At 42.2% G+C, this 22,125-nt stretch overlaps 1 protein-coding gene across 1 annotated transcript in view; it reads left to right on the top strand.

Annotated features, from left to right (window-relative positions):
- LOC126456948 (transmembrane protein 181) overlaps positions 1–17,603 on the top strand; it is a 228,532-nt gene extending 210,929 nt beyond the window's left edge. Inside the window, exons 11-13 of the mRNA XM_050092884.1 lie at positions 8,991–9,093; positions 17,122–17,346; positions 17,436–17,603. Coding sequence (XP_049948841.1) covers positions 8,991–9,093; positions 17,122–17,346; positions 17,436–17,566 — 459 coding nt within the window. The 3' untranslated portion in view covers positions 17,567–17,603. The remainder of the gene's footprint in view (positions 1–8,990; positions 9,094–17,121; positions 17,347–17,435) is intronic.
- Positions 17,604–22,125: the final 4,522 nt, after the last annotated feature.

Raw genomic sequence — 22,125 nt, 5'->3', positions numbered from 1 at the left:
AGTGAACCAAAGGCGATGTTGTTCAGACATGGAGGAAACTCAGAGAGACAGGAACTGCAGTGGATGACCACTACCTACGGATTATGACTCGGAGGAATGCTGACAGCAATGCCACCTTGTTGAATAATGCTTTTTGTGCAGCCACAGGATGTGGTGTTATGACACAAACTGTGTGCAGTAGGCTGCATGATGCGCAACTTCACTCACGACGTCCATGGCGAGGTCCATCTTTGCAACCACAACACCATGCAGTGCGGTACAGATGGGCCCAACAACATGCTGAGTGGAACGCTCAGGATTGGCATCACGTTCTCTTCATCGATGAGTGTCACATATGTCTTCAACCAGACAATCATCGGAGATGTGTTTGGAGGCAACCCGGTCAGGCTCAGTGCCTTAGACACACTGTCCAGCGAGTGCAGCAAGGTGGAGATCCCTGCTGTTTTGGGGTGGCATTATGCAGGGTTGACGTACACCACTGGTGGTCATGGAAGGCGCCGTAATGGCTGTACAATACGTGAATGCCATCCTCTGACCGATAGTGCAACCATATAGGCAGCATATTGGCGAGACATCCATCTTCATGGATGACAATTTGTGCCCCCATTGTGCACATCTTGTAAATGGCATCCTTCAGGATAACATCGCTCGACTAGAGTGGCCAGCATGTTCTCCAGACATGAACCCTATCAAACATGCCTGGGATAGATTGAAAAGGGCTGTTTGTGGACGGTGTGACCCACCAACCACTCTGAGGGATCTATGACGAATCACCGTTTAGGAGTGGGATAATCTGGACCAACAGTGCCTTGATGAACTTGTGGATAGTATGCCGCGACGAATTCAGGCCTGCATCATTGCAGGAGGACTTGCTACTGGGTACTAGAGATACCGGTGTGTACAGCAATCTGGACCACCACCTCTGTCTCTGTATTGTGTTACAACATGCACTGTGTGGTTTTCACGAGGAATAAATAGGGCAGAAATGATGTTAATGTTGTCCCTATTCCAATTTTCTGTACAGGTTCTGGAACTCTTGGAACTGATGTGATGCAAAACATTTTTTAATGTGTGTATATAGTTGCATTTGAAATTTAGCTCAGGTTTTTTTTTTTAGGCTTTGGTGAAGGTCTCAATTCATCACCAGTCTCGAGAAAGTTGACCTGATGTAGCATACTCATTTGTGATCGTGCTGTGCCTGTGATAAAACCAGAGTGAAATGTCCGTAATATCTTACCTCATATTTCATAAGTAATAAGAGATATCTAAAAGAGATTTTGGCAAATGATAGTACACAAAGAGGAGAGTATTTTGCCATATGTTTATTATGCAGAAATTCATTGTGTGCCGTGCTATTCGACTAACTACAGACTTTCAATGAAAGGATTTAATTTTTAAGAGCCACCAATAGCTGGTGAAATGAGAAAATCTGTGGGTTTGGGAACAGCATGATTGAAGACATTACATGTTATTTTTGTACAGAGGTGTGCTTTTCATAAGCCACTGACCTTATATTTCCTCAGTTCCTCATTTAATAAACTAATAAATAATTGTCTCAAAATTCTCTCACAGTTGTGTCTGCACAATATGTTAGTGATGTGACAGCAAGAGAACTGTATAGGTTTTACTCAAAATTCGCCACTCAGGTCTTCTCTGAAAGTTACAAATGATTAATAGGCCAAGCATAAATAAATTGCTGCATTTTCAGTGGAATTCTTTTTAGATACTAACCAAAGCATACCACCCCTTCTACATCCAGATTGTGCAATACCTTGGCCCACATACCACTCTCCTCTCCCTCCATGCAAGTATGTAATATTTACAAAAAATGTGAGCTTCAGTTTAGAATGGCAATTCCCATCCAGCAGTTGACATTTTCCCTACAGTGCCTGACCCTAATCCCCACCACTATAGCTGTCCCCACACATGCCCTGCTGACTGCACATCTGCCGGCCATGGTATTTTGTGCGGAGTGTACAGAGTGTTTCAGCAGGAACAGTATATGCTTTAGGAGGTGGTAATATAGACAACTTTTACTGAAACACTCTATGTAACATTTGTCCATTTTTCGTTGGTTACAGAGATAAATTTGAATTTTGTATGTTGATACGCCAGTTGCTTTGTGTTTATTTGTGACTGTCATTTTTGTTTTGATTTTGAAGTTGTCCTGGTGTTTATATAATTGAATTTTTCAACTTTAATTGTGGTTGTGATCTGTTGGCCAATTCTACTGTATTAAGTATTCTATACATATTTACAGATGCTGAGTTTGCTGATATGGTATTTGTGTATGGGTTTTGAAATGGAAACACTGGTGCTGTTTGTAGAGAATACAGTAGACAATTTCCTAACTGCAGGATACCCAATTAAGAGTGTTTATTCATGTTTTCACTACACTGTGTGGAACTGGTGCAATGCCCAGGAGTCATCTGAAGGTGCAAATTAACATTGTGTGGTAGAATGTGGTCCTTCAACAAGCACAGATTGAATTTTTACATGTATTGGTGTTCCACATAAGTTCTCTCTCTCAACATATCCTGAACTCTCGCATTCTGGCTTCAGCTTCCGCTAACCTGTTCCTACTGCCTCCCTTTTCCTTTTCCTTTCTCTCATTTGTCCACACCACCCCTTCTACATCCAGATTGTGCACTACCTTGCCCCACACACCACTCTTACCTCCCTCCAATGTGCCCCCCCCCTCTCTCTCTCTCTATCTCTCTCTCTCTCTCTCTACACCTCCTTCCTTCCTCCCCCTTCCCCCTCCCCATTCTGCTCCCCCTCACTTTCCCCCATCCCTCTCTCATTCTACAGAACTTTTTGCTTTACTCTTTTCATCTTCTACAGCCAGGGAGTCATTTGACAAAAAACCTACCTCTTTCTCACTGCCCTCTCCTTGCCTCCTTCCTTATCTTCCCCACCCCCAACACTTCAAGCAGCTGCCTTCAGTAATTGAGTATCAATAATCAGTCTTTCTGTGGCCAGGTAGTGTTCATTTCAGTGTCTGTGTAATTGTGTGTGTGTGAATAAGTGTAAATTGGTGTGAATTTTGTTTTCTGTTACATGTTTTTGTGCTTCATGCATTAGTCTGCAATAGGTGGGTGGTTGCCTTTCCTTTGTTGTATGTATTGCTCCATCCAAGTATTTCCATTATTATCATACAGGGTGTTTCAAAAATGACCAGTATATTTGAAACGGCAATAAAAACTAAACGAGCAGCGATAGAAATACACCGTTTGTTGCAATATGCTTGGGACAACAGTACATTTTCAGGCGGACAAACTTTCGAAATTACAGTAGTTACAATTTTCAACAACAGATGGCGCTGCAAGTGATGTGAAAGATATAGAAGACAACGCAGTCTGTGGGTGCGCCATTCTGTACGTCGTCTTTCTGCTGTAAGCGTGTGCTGTTCACAACGTGCAAGTGTGCTGTAGACAACATGGTTTATTCCTTAGAACAGAGGATTTTTCTGGTGTTGGAATTCCACCGCCTAGAACACAGTGTTGTTGCAACAAGACGAAGTTTTCAACAGAGGTTTAATGTAACCAAAGGACCGAAAAGCGATACAATAAAGGATCTGTTTGAAAAATTTCAACGGACTGGGAACGTGACGGATGAATGTGCTGGAAAGGTAGGGCGACCGCGTACGGCAACCACAGAGGGCAACGCGCAGCTAGTGCAGCAGGTGACCCAACAGCGGCCTCGGGTTTCCGTTCGCCGTGTTGCAGCTGCGGTCCAAATGACGCCAACGTCCACGTATCGTCTCATGCGCCAGAGTTTACACCTCTATCCATACAAAATTCAAACGCGGCAACCCCTCAGTGCCGCTACCATTGCTGCACGAGAGACATTCGCTAACGATATAGTGCACAGGATTGATGACGGCGATATGCATATGGGCAGCATTTGGTTTACTGACGAAGCTTATTTTTACCTGGACGGCTTCGTCAATAAACAGAACTGGCGCATATGGGGAACCGAAAAGCCCCATGTTGCAGTCCCATCGTCCCTGCATCCTCGAAAAGTACTGGTCTGGGCCGCCATTTCTTCCAAAGGAATCATTGGCCCATTTTTCAGATCCGAAACGATTACTGCATCATGCTATCTGGACATTCTTCGTGAATTTGTGGCGGTACAAACTGCCTTAGACGACACTGCGAACACCTCGTGGTTTATGCAAGATGGTGCCCGGCCACATCGCGCGGCCGACGTCTTTAATTAATGAATATTTCGATGATCGTGTGACTGCTTTGGGCTATCCGAAACATACAGGAGGCGGCGTGGATTGGCCTCCCTATTCGCCAGACATGAACCCCTGTGACTTCTTTCTGTGGGGACACTTGAAAGACCAGGTGTACCGCCAGAATCCAGAAACAATTGAACAGCTGAAGCAGTACATCTCACCTGCATGTGAAGCCATTCCACCAGACACGTTGTCAAAGGTTTCGGGTAATTTCATTCAGAGACTACGCCATATTATTGCTACGCATGGTGGATATGTGGAAAATATCGTACTATAGGGTTTCCCAGACCACAGCGCCATCTGTTGTTGAAAATTGTAACTACTGTAATTTCGAAAGTTTGTCTGCCTGAAAATGTACTGTTGTCCCAAGCATATTGCAACAAACGGTGTATTTCTATCGCTGCTCATTTAGTTTTTATTGCCGTTTCAAATATACCGGTCATTTTTGAAACACCCTGTACATACAAGAGTATGGACAGACATTGCATGTGGGCATCCTGTATCCTTATTATTTACAGTGGATTCAACACCTCCGAGGAGGAGATGAAGGTAGGCAACTGAAATTTTGTCATTGGTTAGTTGCAAATCGCTGCAGAATTCCATTAATATCCTTTATTAGTGATGCATCACTCATTTGTGAAAGAAACTGTAACACTTGTAACTAATACTGGTGGACCACCAAAAACCCACTGTGTTTTGAGGAGAAACATTTTCAAGAATCCTTTGTGAATGTATGGTGTGGTATGCTAGACAGTTGTGTTGCTACCCCATTATTTAACAATATTAGAGAAGGAAAGTTGCTACTCACCATATAGTGGAGATGCTGAGTTGCGATAGGCAAGAGATTCACACAATTATAGCTTTTGGCCATTAAGGCCTTTGTCAGCCATTGACACACACACACACACACACACACACACACACACACACACACACGCACGCAACTTGCACACACGTCTGCAGTCTCAGACAACTGAAACCACACTGCGAGCAGCAGCAGCAGTGCATGATGGGAGTGGTGACTGGGTGGGGGTAAGGAGGAGGCTGGGGCGGGGAGAGGGAGGGATAGCATCGTGGGGGTGGCGGACAGTGAAATGCTGCAGTTTAGATGAAGGGCAGGAAAGAAAGTGGGGAGGGGGGGGGGGGGGGAATAAGTAGCGAAAAGGAGAGAAATAAAAACAAATGAAAAGACTGGCTGTGGCAGTGAAATGATAGCTGTGTAGTGCTGGAATGGGAACAGAGAAGAGGTTGGATGGGTGAGGACAGTGACTAACGAAGGTTGAAGCCAGGAGGGTTATGGAAACATAGGATGTATTGCAGGGAAAGTTCCCATCTGTGCAGTTCAGAAAAGCTAGTGTTGGTGGGAAGGATCCATATGACACAGGTTGTGAGGCCGTCATTGAGATGAGGGATATCATGTTTGGCAGCATGTTCAGCAACAGGGTGGGCCACTTTGGCCACAGTTTGTCATGCGTACATAGAATGCAGCACAGTGGTTGCAGCTTAGCTTGTAAATCACATGACTGGTTTCACAGGTAGCCCTGCCTTTGATGGGATAGGTGATGTTAGTGACCGGACTGGAGTAGGTGGAGGTAGGAGGATGTATGGGACAGGTCTTGCATCTAGGTCTATTACAGGGGTATGAGCCATGATGTAAGGGCTTGAGAACAGAGGTTGTATAAGGGTGGACAAGTATATTTTGTAGGCTCGGTGGACGGCGGAATACCACTGTAGGGAGGGTGGGAAGGATAGTGGGCAGGACGTTTCTCATTTCAGGGCACGATGAGAGGTAATCGAAACCCTGGCAGAGAATGTAATTCAGCTGCTCCAGTCCCAGATGGTATTGAGTTACTGTCCGCCACCCCCGCCATAGTATCCCTCCCTGCTCCAGCCTCCTCCTTACCCCCATCCAGTTGCCACTACCATCGTGCACTGCTGCTGCTGCTCGTAGTGTGGTTTCAGTTGTCTGAGACTGCAGACATGTGTGCAAGTTGTGTTTGTGTGTGTGTGTGTGTGTGTGTGTGTGTGTGTGTGTCTGTCTGTTACTGACAAAGGCCTTAATGACCAAAAGCTATAATTGTGTGACACTTTTTGCGAACAGGATCTCTGCTATATGGTGAGCAACAACTTTCCTTCTCTAATATTGTTGCATTCCATCCTGGGTTTTCCATGGTTTGATTTTTACCCCATTATTTGAAATTTCGTGAGAATGGGCTTCTATCATTATTGGAAGAGGTTTCTTTCATGCAAAAGACGGATATGTTTTTCCAGCTTAGAATTTTTATTTGAACTAATCTACGCTACCACCTAAAATATTTACTATACTTTCTGAAACATCCAATATATTAATACTGAAGAGCCCCAGAAGGGCACGTTGAGAGCTGGGAAGCTACATGAAATCATCAGTAAATTTGTTGACAGTTTCAAGTTTCCTCCATTGTGAATCATATTGAAAGTCCATCTATTTACTAGGTAAAAATTTAACTTTCTGTTGGGCTACAATAGTCTTTCGGAGTGATTTGAGGCTTAAGGACTTTCTACAAGTTATCAAAATCCAAATTATCGGGATTCAAATTACGACATGGATATTTGAGTATGGCTACATACTGTTCTGGAACGTACAAATGGTCATGTTTCTTGATTTTTTTCTTTATTATAGCTAAATCTCAACCATAGGGAAGAAAGAAATGGCATTTAATGAAAAAATAATGCATCACTTTTTTGAAGCATCTCTTCTTTGGCACACCCTCAGTGCTACTTTCACTGGAGCTACTTATGAAATTTCTTCAGGAAACAGCACAGTCTTTGAAAGTGGATATAATGAGAACACATTGTTGTAAGCTCATCCTGTGTCAAAACTGAACACAGGTGCATAGTACCATGCCACATCATTGTGATTCCATCTAACGATTGGAACAAAAACCATATGAGTTGCTCTCTGACATTATTTCTGTAATAGTTGAAGGCTTCAATGTCCCAGTATCTCCAAATGAGGCAATTTATGTTGACTCCAGACAAGTCCATCAATGCTATAAAATGTGTACAAAAAGTCCAAAAGTAAAATAGTTGACCAACAGTCCAATTCTGAATGTACTGCACATACTGCAGCTGTACCCCTTCCGTGCCACAAATTCAGCTCACTTTTGACCTCCTACCATGTTTAGCTGATAATTACTGCAGTAATGTGTGGGAGTGGACATCAGTTTCACACCCATGTAGCTTTCACTAATGAAGCCTTTCATTAAACAGCCCAAATAACTTGTTTGGGATTATGTAAATTTTAATGCCACAGTTATAATACTATCAGCAATGATATGAATTATGAACAGTTTTTTAATTGGCATGTATTTGCATCCATACAAACAAATTTAATGAGTATACTATATTTGTAAGAGAAAACCTCCTGCATATATCAGAACATGGCCTTTTTGTTTTTTGTTGGAGATGTGTGTCCAATGTGAATTTGAGTAACAGTTTCCTAATTGTTTCCAGAACATCAGCAACCTTGTTTTGGCTGCCAGCAAATATCTTAGGTTAGAACCTTTAACTGAAGGGTTTCCTTACCAATATTGCTTACCTTATTTTGATGCTTCTGTGATTTTCCATTATACATAGAAGTTTGTCTGATCATTATCTTGTAGAGAGTCTGTTAAGAAAAGGAAAAGAGAAACTTAAATTCTTTATGCAGCAGTGAACTGTCCTGGTGTATCACTGTATCCCTCACAACCTCATTGTCTTACAGCATCAGTATTTCATTTATTTTCCAACCTATTATTATTTGTGCCCTGATGATTTTTGGAGCTGGTGATTCTTGCAATGTCTTACTTATAGGACTTGAAATTCTTGCTCGACAGCTGAGAAAACATTTATGAAAACTTCTGAAACAAGCAGCCGATTGAAATGGTACACTGGTTAAAGCATTGACCCCACATGTGGGGCACTGGTATTCATTTCCCTGTCTGGCCATCCAGAATTAGCTTTTCCATTCTTTTCTTAATTGTTGTAAGGCAAATGTCACATTCATTATTCAGAAAAGGACATGATAAATTTCCTTCTCCATCTTTCCCAAAACCCATCTGTTGGCTCCACCTGTGATGACCTGATTATCAGCAAATACTAAATGTCTGCCTCCTGTGAGACCTACATTCCAAACACGGACATGTCCGTGAAGTTTTAAAGTAGTAGTCACAAAATTTGGTAACATGGGGCTGTTGCGATGTACAGCTTGGCATACATAAATGAATTCATCTTCTGCAAGCAGTCTTTCCATTCAACTCACAATCTTTTCAAGTCTCACAGGAGGCGTGCCAGAGATAAGTCCCTGCAGTCATACTATCCTCTGTGTCCTCGGTGGGTCAGATGGATAGAGCGTTTGCCATGTAAGCAGGAGATCCTGGGTTCGAGTCTCGGTGGGGGCACACATTTTCAACTGTCCCCGTTGACTTATATCAATGCCTGTATGCAGCTAGGGGTATTCATTTCATTGTAATGTCATTCTAACGAGCTCCATGGTCACCGATGGTATCTGTTCTTTTGGACATGATTAAAACAATATCATTTCTCAATGCAGAAAGTGTAGACCTCTTTAGTAACAAGCTAGGATCATTTCTATTGTTTTAATCCCAAGACAACATTATTCACACACTTTTTGTGTTATTGATCATTAGTTTTAAGTAGTTAGGCTTATGTCAGTCAAATAATTCAAAATCGTCCTACTTCTGCTCAGCTATTTTAATTTTTGTTTCAGGGTTTCAAGGTTTTTTTCTTCATAGCATGTGGTGTCTATTTACTGTACCTGGTGTGCCTCATATTGAGGGCATACAGTGAACTTCGTGCCATGCCTTATTTTGGTAAGTTGTTTCTTGTAACTTAAGTCGTTCCTCCAGTTTCATTAATTCCTGTTTACTAACCCAAGATACTATAACAACGGACTCCCTGATTTTAAAATTAAATAACGTGAATACAAAGACTGCTAGAAGAATGTAAATGGCCATGTTTATTGTGGAAGGTCTAAGAATTTTATTTTATTATTATTTTGAGCTTTTCCCCATTACAGAGGCTTATCTCCAACATAATAATTTACTTGGTAATTACAATACAAACAATAAACGTTCTTAAACTATAATCTCAAAATATTTCTCCAGGTGTTTCCATCTTGTGTGTCCTCTTCCTCTGCGCCCATTCTCCTCATTATGTGCTGTACATTTTGGAGCAGGGTTGTCATAGGTCATCCTCTTCTTCTTCTTCTCCCCTCCGGTTCCCACTCCAGTATCAGTTTTGGTATTCTGGTTTTCTCCATTCATCGTACATGCCCGTACCACTGTAATTTCTTCCCATCCATTACGTCATATATTCTTTCTTTTATTTCCATTCTCCTTATTACTTCGGTGTTCCTTATCTTTTCTTTCCTGGAGATTCTTGCCGATCTTCTCCAGAAGTCCATCTCTAGAGCTTGTAATTTTTTAATGTGCTTCATGTTAATTGTCCAGGTCTCCGTTCCATACAGAACCACACTCTCTAATACGGATTTGTATATTAATTTTTTAGTTCTGCTCATTACATTCCTGCTCCATAAGACTGAGTTAAGCATCCCAATGACCCTCCGTCCGCTACTAATTATTTTATTGATTTCTGACTCTGATTTTCCCTCGATTTCTAAAATGGATCCCAAATAACAGAAAGTGTTTATCTTTTTGATTTTCTTTCCTTCAATGTATAGCTCATCTGAATCATTAGTCAAGTATTCTGTTTTTTGGTAATTAATCTTCAAACCCCAAGTTTTGTATGCTACTGCTAGTTGATTGCACATATAGTTAGCATCCTCCCCATCTTGTGCTACGACTGCTTAATCATCAGCAAATAATAAATGATGTAGGTAAACTCCATCTCTTATTTCTAATCCCATACTATTACATTTACGAGACCATGTTCTACGGCTAATATCTATATAGATTTTAAATAATGATGGTGACATGGGACAGCCCTGTAAAAGGCCTTTGCTTGTTCTAAATTTCTGTGATAGTTTATTACCAAGTTTCACTTGGCAAATGTTATCTTTATACATCTGTTGTATTATTTTAATCAAGGAAGGGTTTATGTTTGCCATATGTAGTGCTCTCCAAAGTAATTTTCTTGGAACAGTATCATACGCTTTTTCTAGATCTATGAAAATTAATCCTATATTTTTTGATTTTTCCCTAAGTTTCTCCAAAATCTGTCATTATGTGAAAATATGGTCTACACATGATCTCCCAGCCGTGAATCCACATTGTTCTTCTTGGGGTTCTAAAATTTTTTTCTCTCAGAATTTTATACAGAAGTTTTGAAATAGTAGTCACAAAATTTGGTAACATGGGGCTGTTGCGATGTACAGCTTGGCATACATAAATGAATTCATCCTCTGCAAGCAGTCTTTCCATTCAAATCACAATCTTTTCAAAATGTCCACTGCTTGCAGTAAGGAGGTGACGCAAACAAACAACGAAATTTGGCATCACATCTTGTAGTGTGTCAATGGAAAGGGATTCAGCTGTCACACAGATTGTTAGTTAATTTGTCCAGTGCAGTGGGATAGTTCTGGTAGGCAGTGTCTTTCGATGTACCCCAAAAAAGTAGTCACAAGGAGTCAGATTGGGTGAACATGGAAGCCAGTCCACACCTGTGCCATTGAATTTAGCTTAATCCATGGTAGTAATCCCCCGTCTTCCAAGGACCACTCGATACCTGGTCGGTCTTCCCAACAGTTCCTGTGTGGCAACAAATTGTTCAAAAATTTCCACTTAGGGCCAATAATGCCTCTGCTGTATCCCACACCCCAAACAGAAACTCTTCACACAAAACACCAGTTTTGCTTCTTCACTATCATTCAGGTGGAAGCGTGTGTCATCTGCGAGCGTGAGCCAACATCAGATCCTTCATTATTAATTACTAGCAGCAGTGCCCGACATTGCCCAGGATGTTTAATATCTGCCACACTAAGTGATTGGCCCTGAGTCTTGTTGAGTCTCAGAGTGGATGCAAGCCATGTGGGAAACTGCAATAGCCTTAAATCAAAGGCCATAATTGAGTTACTGGGTGTCAATGGAATGCAATGAATGAATACATCTTCACGTACAAAATTCATAAATATCGGGTTCTAGGTTTCTGGTTCTGATTTTTGCAAATATGCAAGGTATGTAAGAAAATTAATGGAACTGACTAACAACAGTGCAAACAATCTGGCAGTGCAGTGTTGTTCTACTTGTGTAGATTGGTCTGTTCATCTCTTCCAGATGCTTAGTCTGAGAAACTGTCAACCAAGCATTTTACAAAGATGTCCTTGAAAGATTCAGGAAAAGGGTGGATCGAATGAGACTGCACATGCAGACAAGTGGGTGCTGCATCATGACAACATTCCATGTCACAAGACACTTCCATCATAGAATTTTTGACCTCAAAGGGCATTCCTGTTGTGAATTTTAAAATTTTCCCGGCGAATTGACTGTTCAAACAAATTTCGGTCTTGGAGCCGGTCGTCGTTCAATACTTCACACGATATTTCAGCTGGGCACCTGCCAGTCATCTTCAGGTGAGCCGTCGCAGACTGGCGAGAACGTCCTCCGTTCCGCAGTATATAGCATGCTGTAACTATTCTGCGCATGCGTCGAAAACTTGATAGTTGAACCACACTGCCCGCCAGCAGCGCCCTCACCGGTGGAATAGCGGAACTCGGTCGCCCTCTGCGTTGCTGTTTGCCACGGCCATTGACGCACTCTGTCGTCTTCGATTTGAGCAAATCGTGGAGATGATGGGATTCCATGCACTGTCCAGCTGGTAGCTGCTGTCATGGTTTAACAGATTTTCCACCAGTCGTATTTCTACGGATTCTTTAATAATGGAGTCCCAGCAAGACGTTGCTGTGGAAAAAATCATTGTTTTCTCATACTCCATTGAATGTCCAATAGAAATACAATGTTCAGCAATAGTGGACTTGCTTGGCTGCAAAAGGCGGGTGTAACGTTGATGTTCACTGCAGTGTTCTTTCACGGTGTGTGTGGTTTGACCTATGTAAGCCATACCACATTGGCACGGTATCTTGTAAATTCTGGCCTTTCGTAGTAACAGATTGTCCTTAACTTATCCCACAAGGTCCGCAATCTTCGATGGAGGGCGGAAAACCTCTTTTACCTGAAATTTTCGGAGGATTCTTGCTATTTTGAACGAAGTGTTGCCAACAAAAGGAAGAAAAGCTAAAGATTGTTCTGGCATGTTCTCCTCTTTATTCTCTTCCTGCTTCTTAGTTTTAACTGTTAGTGCCCTGTTAATCTGCCGGATGGAATACCCATTTTCGCTGAATACTGTCTTTAGATGGGCGAGTTCTTGAGGTAAGCTGTCTAGATCTGAGACAGTATGAGCTCTATGAACAAGTGTTTTAAGCAAACTCATGGTTTGTGATGGGTGATGGCAACTCGATGCTTGCAGGTACAAATCAGTATGAGTGTGTTTCCGGTAAACTGAATGCCGTAGAGAACCATCATTCTTCCTTCGAACCAGGACATCCAAGAAAGGCAAACAACCATCTTTCTCTATTTCCATGGTGAACAGGATGTTGCTATGAATGGAGTTGAGGTGATGTAGAAACTCCATTAATTTATCTTCTCCATGAGGCCACACTATGAAAGTGTCATCCACATACTGCCAAAAAACTGTTGGCTTCAGGGCAGCTGATTCAAGTGCTCTCTCTTCAAAATACTCCATAAAAAAGTTGGCCACCAAAGGAGACAGGGGGCTACCCATGGCGACACCGTCAGTCTGTTCAAAATATTTTTTTGACGCATGCACAGAATAGTTACAGTACGCTATATATTGCGGAATGGAGGATGTTTTTGCCAGTCTGCGCCGGCTCACCTGAAGATGACTGGCAGGTGCCCAGTTGAAATATCGTACGAAGTATTGAATGACGACCGGCTGCAAGCCCGAAATTTGTTTGAACGGCATTCCTGTTGTTCCACAGCCCCCCCCCCCCCCCCCCCCTCCCATTCATCTGATATAAATGCCCGTGTTTTTTCTTTTCCTAAAATTGAGAAGCGTCTTAAAAGGATCTCATTTTGGGGTTCTGGAGAACATTCAAAAGAATGTGACTGACTTGTTATTAAGGCCCTACCAATTGAAGCCTTTCAGCACTGATACCAAGGCAAGACCAGTGAATCTGCAAGTATGTAGCTGCTGAAAGGGACAAGATTGTTGTTTGAAAAAAATAAAAGATTTGATAGATAAGAAATCAGTCTTATTACTTTTCTCACACACCTCGTTCACCAATTTCACGCCAAAAGTTTAGTAATAACAATTATGTCATAGATTATGCTTTGATTCCTTTTTAAATTACAAATTAAAGTAATATAACTATAATGTGTAATGTACCTTTCAAGATATTTATGTCCGGAAATGCTTGGTTTTCATGCTAGAGACCGTTTATTCAATCATACTTTGCTACAGAGACTGATATCTAATGGGCACTGTACCATGCAGCCACAGTTACAGTATCCATGGTTTCCTCCTAGATGATGGTACTATTCCTCATACATCATGCCCAAACTTACTCTCCTCCCATATTAATTGGCAACATTGTGTCCAATGCACTTCTCTTGCTGACTCACCCGGTGGTGGTTGTGCTACGGCATTGTACACTATATTCTGTATTCAAATCTAGAGCTTGCTGACAAAGTGTTTGCTTACAGAAAGGCAAATGGCAATGGGCAGCGGACAGCAAGGTTGTATCAGGAGACCTGTCCCTGCCAGCAACCCCAGCATTAAATGTTTGCAACAGGGTTTTGCTGTTTGTCTGAGACAGGGTCATTTCCGAAAGCAGGAAATCGTGAAAGACATACCCATAATGTTCAGACACAAGGCTTGGAGGAAAATGTGATTAAGACTGTGGAATGCGACTGCCATGTCAGTAACAGGCAGTCGGGCTGCCAGTGTGGGGTAAGCCAGATGACCATGTGGAACATTCTCCATGACAATTGTTACTGCCCTTATCATATACAGTGTGTGCAGGTCTTACAAGTGACAGACTTTCCACATCACGAGCAGTTTTGTCACTGTTTCTTTGCCAGGCAACCTCAATACTGGGATTTGTGTCATACATCCTATTCATGGGTGAGACCACCTTTATGCAGAGTGGTATCTTTCAACATTCATAACAATTATCAGTGGGATAGTATGAAGAACCCCCATAGTATGGTGGTAGTGAATCATCAACATTGATGCGACTGGAATCTGTAGACCAGGATAATTGGCAACCGTATTTTGGGACGTCTTCCTTCCACATCGTCTAAAATGCCGGAACTATTGGTGTTTCTTGCGGGTGACTTTGCCTCCCCTGCTGGAAGAAGTGCCATTGATGATTCGAAAGGTTTAGCCCACTTTGCCATCAATGTCCTGACACATCTCGATAGTGTCTTCCCTAGTCAATGGACCAGATGAGGGGTTCCAGTTGCATGGCCTGCTCGTTCACCGGGTCTCAGCCCATTCAGTTTCTGGTTATGGGGCCATCTCGAAAGTATCACGTATAAAGAGCCCATTCCAGATGTGGAGACACTGGAGCAGTGTATTCATGCTGTCTTTGACATTGTTCGGATGCAACCTGGCGGAGTGAACATGTGAGATAAGAACATGCTACGGTGTACACGTGCATGCCTTGAGGCATGTGAAAACCATTTTCAACACATACTGTAACCGTGGCTGCATCGTATAGTGCATATAAGGCCACAGTCTCTGTAACAATGTAGGATTGAATAGATGGTCTGTAGCGTGGAAAACATGTGTTTCCAGACATAAGTTCATTAGACCTCATTTGTTCCGTATTCTTTCATCAATCAATCACCCTGTATATGAGTCTGGTTTGCAGGGACAGGCATTTGCCACACAGCAACAAATGACCCGGTAACTTTGTGGATTTTGAATGGAAACGTGTAGACTGTTTCTCAGTATTGAAAGCTTGCTGGAGCACTTCAAACTGTAATCCTTCAGATGGATATTCTCAGAAGTTGCTAAATAAGTTCAGAAAGTATGATGACATTTTCAGAAATAACTACAGTTATATGGGGCGGCCACACTGTGTGTTTGGTTTTGTTGACGAACTTACGAATGGTTTTCTCATCCTTTTGGAACTTAATCATGTTTGAAAACTATACCTTATTGCTGCAATACTTTGTTCTAACCTGTGATATTGCAGTACCATAAACTCTTTGTTATTCAATGGAATACTTCTACATCTACATCTATACTCTGCAAACCACTGTGAAGTGCATGACAGAGGTTAAATTTCCATTGTTATTATGGCTTTTTCCCGATCCATTTCCATATGAGGTGTAAGAACAATGATCACTTTAATGACTGTGCACACCCTGTAATTAGTCTAATCTTGTCTTTGTGATTCCTGTGGGAGTGTTAAGTACAGGGTTGTAATATATTCTTAGGTTCAACACTTAGGTTGGTTCTAAAAATTTTCTGTCTTCGTGGAATAATTTTCATTTGTCTTCAAGTGTCTGCCTATCCAGTTCTTTCTTCGTGTCACTCTCCTGTGGGTCGAACAAACTTGTGACCATATTTGCTGCCCTTCTTTTATCCATTCATTATCCCTTGTTAGTCCTATTTGGTACAGGTCCCACACACTAGAGCATTATCGTAGGATGAGTCATATTAATGTTTGGTCTGCAGTGTCCTTTGTAGACTGATTACATTTTTCTAGTATTCTACCAGTTAACCACAACCTGCCACCTGCTTAACCTCCAACTGACTGTTCCATTTCATATCCCTACAGGTATTTGTATGGACTGGTTGCTTCCAGTTATGACTCTTTGATATTATTATCGAGGGATGCTATGTGTTATTCCCTCCCCCCCTGCCCCCCCTCCTTCATTTTGTGAAATGCATAATTTTAAAGTTTTGGACATTCGAAGTAAATTGGCAGTCTTTGCATCATTTTGAAACCATATCACAATCTGACAGTTATCTGTACCGCATTTTTCAAACAATGCTTCATTATAAATAACTGCATCATCTGCAAATGTGTGAGGTGACTGTTAATATTATCTGGAATGTCATTAATATACAACATGAATAGCAATGGCCCCAACACACTTCCCTGTGACCCACCTGAAGTTACTTCCACATCTGATGATGACTCTCCATCCCAGATAACTTTCTGTGTTCTCCCTACCAAAAATCCTCAATCCAGTCACAAATTTTGCTTGATACCCCCAACATGATTTCAACTAGTTCCTTCGGTACCCTTATATCTTTTCATGTTTGAAAGGTGGAATACATTGCTCTGGGCCTTGGAGTGCAATTTATAGTCGCTACGCTACATGTTGTGATTATAGTGCCATCTGTTGGTAGATTTTGTAACTACTATTTTGAAACTGCTGTATAAAATTCTTAAAGCTTTTACATTAAACACACCATTTGTTGCATTCTTCTATCTGTCTTTATTTTCATGTTGTCTACATTTATAATGAGAGTCCTTTGTTGGACACTACACTTCATCAGCAGAATAAGGAAACAGTAAGGCCTATCTTGTAACAACAGTAAAGTAGTCACAAGTATGGAAACCTGCAAAAAAGATCTGTGAAACACGAAACCTTAAAAAAAATTGGTTATTTGTAAAACAATAAAAATCTATATGTATTTAATACCTTATATAATTCCAATTATTCAGGAATGTCTTCTGTTCTTAATTAATTCACATGGTAGTGGAGATACTTCAAACAATGCACCTTTGTAGATTACACTACATTTCACCATTTACTATTTTATAATTGTTTCATGCAACCTTTACCAGTTTGCTTTTGCTAGCTGTCATAAGGTGTGTCACTGTTCCTCTGTTTTTGTTCCAGATATGCGGCTCAAATTTTTGACATTGTTGATGCTTATTGTCTTGGCAGTAAGTCTTACAATAACTGTACTTAGATTTGGAGTAGGTATACTGGAAGATAATTTTGTCGCAGAATTATCTACCAACTACAAGAATTCTGCAGAATTTATGTCATTTTATGGCCTCCTCAATTTCTATTTGTATACAATGGCATATGTGTATTCTCCTTCAAAAGGAACAATATTTGGTAATTATGTAACCATAAAACATCCTTGAAGTGTAGCTAATTTGAACAGTGCAATATGTTTGTCTAATGAGATGTTTTTTTCATTGCAGAATCTCCCATTACCAAAGATAATCCAGCATTTTCCATGATAAATGACTCTGATGAGGATGTTATTTATGGATCTGATGAGGAAAGTAGAAGACCACTTAATCGTTGCAGAAATGATGATGACAGTGATTGATTGAGAATTTTTTACTGCTATTTGATTATTACCTGAGGACTGTTGTATTAAATAAATTGTTTTTATGTAAAACAAATACTAATGTAGTTTGTGTTATTTTTCTAATCCCTCCATATCAAAAAAAGGGTATCTCAATGGTTTATACTGTTAAACACTGATACAGCTTTGTCGTGTGGTGTATTTTAAAGTAAAATTTCCTTGTACAAAAATGAGATTAAGGGTAGAAGACTTGTTTAACAAAACAACACAGTATTAAAAATTAAGCTACATGCAGGACTGTTGCTAAAAACCTACTCTTTTCTTTGCTGACTGTGAATCTCCAAGCACTGTTGAAAAATTGTTTGCCTTCACTTAGCATCTTCATGGAAAGGCTCTCCAAAATAAACATTAAAGTATTTTTATTTTTATTTGATTGTATGTATTTAATGTCAGCAACACATACATGAACAAAAAATGACAAACAAAATCTTGGGAAAGGGTTGCCTTATTTTCTTCACCTTAACCTAGCTCTTATTTAAGCTTATGCTCTTGGTGTGTGTTCTATTTAACACCAGTTTAATTTAGTGTCATTCAACCATAGCAGTGTAATGGGTTACAGGATCATGTTTTAAGAATTGTATCAGTTGTTAATTAGAGAACTACCTACAGAGATTCCTTCAAAAAACTTGCAATTTTGGCAACAACAATGTAGGAAAAGATAGAATGCTACTTGCCTTAAAGAAGACATGTCAAGTTGCAAACAGTCACAATTAAGACACTCACATAAAGTCTTATTCAGTAAAAGAGAAACACATACGCCCACCATCCACACACAGACACATACACTAGCAAGCACATTCCATGCACACATGACTGCCAACTCCAGCATCTTGGGTTGTAATGCAAGCAGCAATCTGGAGGGGGTGGGGAAGGGCAAGTGGAAGGGGAAGAAATAGTTGTGTACAAGTGGGGAGAGAGATGAACGCTGTCTGGTGGAGTGTGCAGGGACTAGACTACCAACAGGCACAGCCTCAGGAGGCTGTGGCATAGGAAGGTGTGGAAAAAAGGAGATAAGTGGGGAAAGATGGATGGGTGAATTTGCTGAGGGCTGCAAATAAACATGGTGGGAGGTGAAAATGGGGAAGGTGGAAACTGTTGGGTGGAGGGTGTGGAGACAGTATGTTAGGCATAGGTTGAGGCCGGGACAATTATGGGAGCGGAGAATGTGTTGCAAGGATAACTCCCATCTGTGCAGTTCAGAAAAGCTATTGGTGGAGGGAAGGATCCAGATGGCTTTGGTAGTGAAGCAGCCATTGAAATTAATAGTGTTGTGTTATGTTTGGCTGCATGTTGTGCCACATGGTGGTGTACTTTGCTCCTGGCCATAGTTTGGTGGTGGCCGTTCATCCTGGGTGACAGCTAGTTGGTTTTCATACCAATATAAAAGGCTGTGCAACAATTGCTGCAGAGTTGCTAAATGAAATTATTGTATGGCATTGTTGGCCATCCGAGGAAGTTCAGCCACCGAGTGCGAGTCTTATTTCAGTCGACGCAACATTGGGCGACTTGACTGCCGGTGATGAGGGTGAAATGATGATGAGGACAACGCAACACCCAGCCCATGAGTGGAGAAAACCTCCAAACCAGCCGGGAATCAAACCCAGGCCCGCTGGATGGGAGGGGAGCACATTACCACTCAGCTAAGCAGGCGGACTAGTAAATGTCATGGCTACTTTCACAGGCGGCCTGGCCCCTGATGGGGTAGGGTAAACCTGTGACAGGACTGGAAAAGGAAGTGCTGAGTGGGTGACCTGGGCAGATTTTACACAGGGGTATGATCCTTGTGGCAAGGGGTTGAGATTGGGAGTGACTTAGGGCTGCAGGAGGGATGTCGTGGAGGGTTGGTGGGCAACGGAATATTACTTTGGAGGGGGTGGGAAGTATCTCGAGTAGGGCGTCTGTCATTAAGGGAATGATGATAGGTAAAGAAAGCCCTGGCAAAGGATGTGATTCAGTTGTTACAGTCCAGCGTGATACTGGCTGAACGGGACACTCCTTCGTGGCTGGTTTTTGTGGGTGGTTGGAGGATTGGGGGTGTGAGGGGAAATAAAAAAGGAGATGTGTTTGCGGAGTAGGTCTGGGTGTAGTGCCTGTCTGTGAAGGCCTTGGTGAAACCCTCAGCAAACTGAGCATGGGAGTTTTTGTCACTGCAGATATGCCTCCCCCAGGTAGTCAAGCTATATGGGAGGCATTTTTTGGTGTGAAACAGATGACCAGGAGTCAAAATGCAGGTACTGTTGGTTGTTGGTGCATTTAATGTAGACAGAGGTGCAGATGGAGCCATCAGAGAGGAGGAAGTCAACGTCTGGGAAATTGGCATGCTGGGTTGAGGAGGACCACATGAAGCAGAGGGGAGAAAAGGTGTTGAGGTTATGAAGGGACAAAGATAAGATGTCTTGGCCCTGAGTCCAGATCATGAAGATATCATCAATGAACCTGAAGTAGACTAGGGATTTGGTGTTTTTGGAGGCTAGAAAAGTCTCCTCTAGATGGCCCATAAAAAGATTGGCATAGGAGCGTGCCATGCGGTTGTCCATGGCTGTGCTGCAGATTTGTATATATATATTTTCCCTTCAAATGAGAAGTAGTTGTGGGTTATGATAAAGTTAGTAAGGTGTATGAGGAATGAGGTAGTGGGTTTGGAGTCTGAAGGATGTTGGGAAAGATAGTGTTGAACAGCAATAAGACCATGGGCATGAGGGACGTTGGTGTATGGGGAGGTGAGATCAACTATGACGAGTAGGATTGGGATGGTGGAGACTCGGTGAAGGATGTGGCTGGTGTCTTTGACGTGGGAAGCTAGATTACAGGCAATTGGTTGGAGGTGTTGGGCAGTGAGGGCCAAAATTCTTCTGTTGGTGGCACAATAACCAGCCACAGTGGGGCATACAGTAATGTTGGGTTTGTGGATTTTGGGGAGCATGTAGAAGGTTGGTGTGTGGGGTGTTGTAGGGGTGAGGAGGGAAATGGATTCAGGGGAGATGTTCTGAGAAAGGTCTAAGGGTTTAAGCAGGGACTGGAGTTTGTCAAAACTGAAGGGGATCACTGCTGTCCTATTATATGGAATTACCGGCTATAAGCAAAAATGTGTATCGCCAGGATTCAAACTCAGGATCTCATGCTTACTAGGCAGGTGTATTAACCACTGCACCATCTGGGATGCAGTATTATCACAACAGCGCAAACTATCTCGGCATGGCTCAAGGCTGATTCACATTCCCACCAAGGGCCACCTATCTGCAGACCGTCATTTTACTCATGGTTCACTGCTCTGAGATTCCCACAGGAGATTGGATGTATTTGCGCATCCACACTGAAGAAAGTGGATCCATTGGCCAGCTAGGCATATCAGCTATATGAATACGGACATGTCTGAAAGATCAGACACCACACATTCATATAATTGGAGTTTGTGGATCCACTGCCCAGCTAGGCTTATGAGTTATATGAATGCAAACATGTCTGAAAGGCCACATCTCCATATACACACATCAAAAAAAATTTTGTATCACGTTGGTTCCGAGGGTTCCGGAACCTGTACAGAAAATTGCAATAGAGATCAACGCAAACATCAATTCCGCCCTTTTTATTCCTCATGAAAACCACATATTGTGTGCTGTACAACCACACAGCGAGACCTACAGAGGTGGTGGTCCAGATTGCTGTACACACCGGTACCTCTAATACCCAGTAGCACACCCTCTTGCATTGATGCATGCCTTTATTCATTGTGGCATACTATCGACAAGTTCATTAAGGCACTGCTGGTCCAGATTGTCCCACTCCTCGACGGTGATTCAGTATAGATCCCTCAGAGTGGTTGGTGGGTCACATCGTCCATAAACAGCCCTTTTCAATCTATCCCAGGCATGTTTGATAGGGTTCATGTTTGAAGAACACATTGGCCACTCTAGTCGAGCGATGTCATTATCCTGAAGGAAGTCATTCACAAGATGTGCACTATGGGGGTGCAAATTGTCATCCATGAAGACGAATTCCTCGCCTATATGCTGTCTATATGGTTGCACTGTCAGTCGGAGGATGGCATTCGTGTATTGTACAGCCATTACGGCGCCTTCCATGATCACCAGCGCTGTGCGCCAGCCCCACATAATGGCATCCCAAAACATCAGGAAACCTCCACCGTGCTGCACTCACAGGACAATGTGTTTAAGGCATTCTGCCTGACCGCGTAACCTCCCAACACATCTCCAGCGATTGTCTGGTTGAAAGTATATGTGACTCTCATTGGGGAAGAGAACGTGATGCCAATTCTGAGCGGTCCATTGAGCATGTTGTTGGGCCCATATGTACCATGCTGCATGGTGTTGTGGTTGCAAAGCCATGGACGTCGGGAGTGAATTTGCACATCATGCAGCCTGTTGTGCACAGTGTGAGTCGTAACATGACGTCCTGTGGCTGCTCGAAAAGCATTATTCAACATGGTGGTGTTGCTGTCAGGGTTCCTCCGAGCCATAATGCATAGGTAGCAATCATCCACTGCAGTAGTAGCCCTTGGG

Source organism: Schistocerca serialis, chromosome 2, assembly GCF_023864345.2.
Source record: "Schistocerca serialis cubense isolate TAMUIC-IGC-003099 chromosome 2, iqSchSeri2.2, whole genome shotgun sequence".
Lineage (NCBI taxonomy): Eukaryota > Metazoa > Arthropoda > Insecta > Orthoptera > Acrididae > Schistocerca > Schistocerca serialis.
The sequence above is the reverse complement of the archived record's forward strand: the minus strand, read 5'-3'. Positions and strand labels throughout refer to the sequence as shown.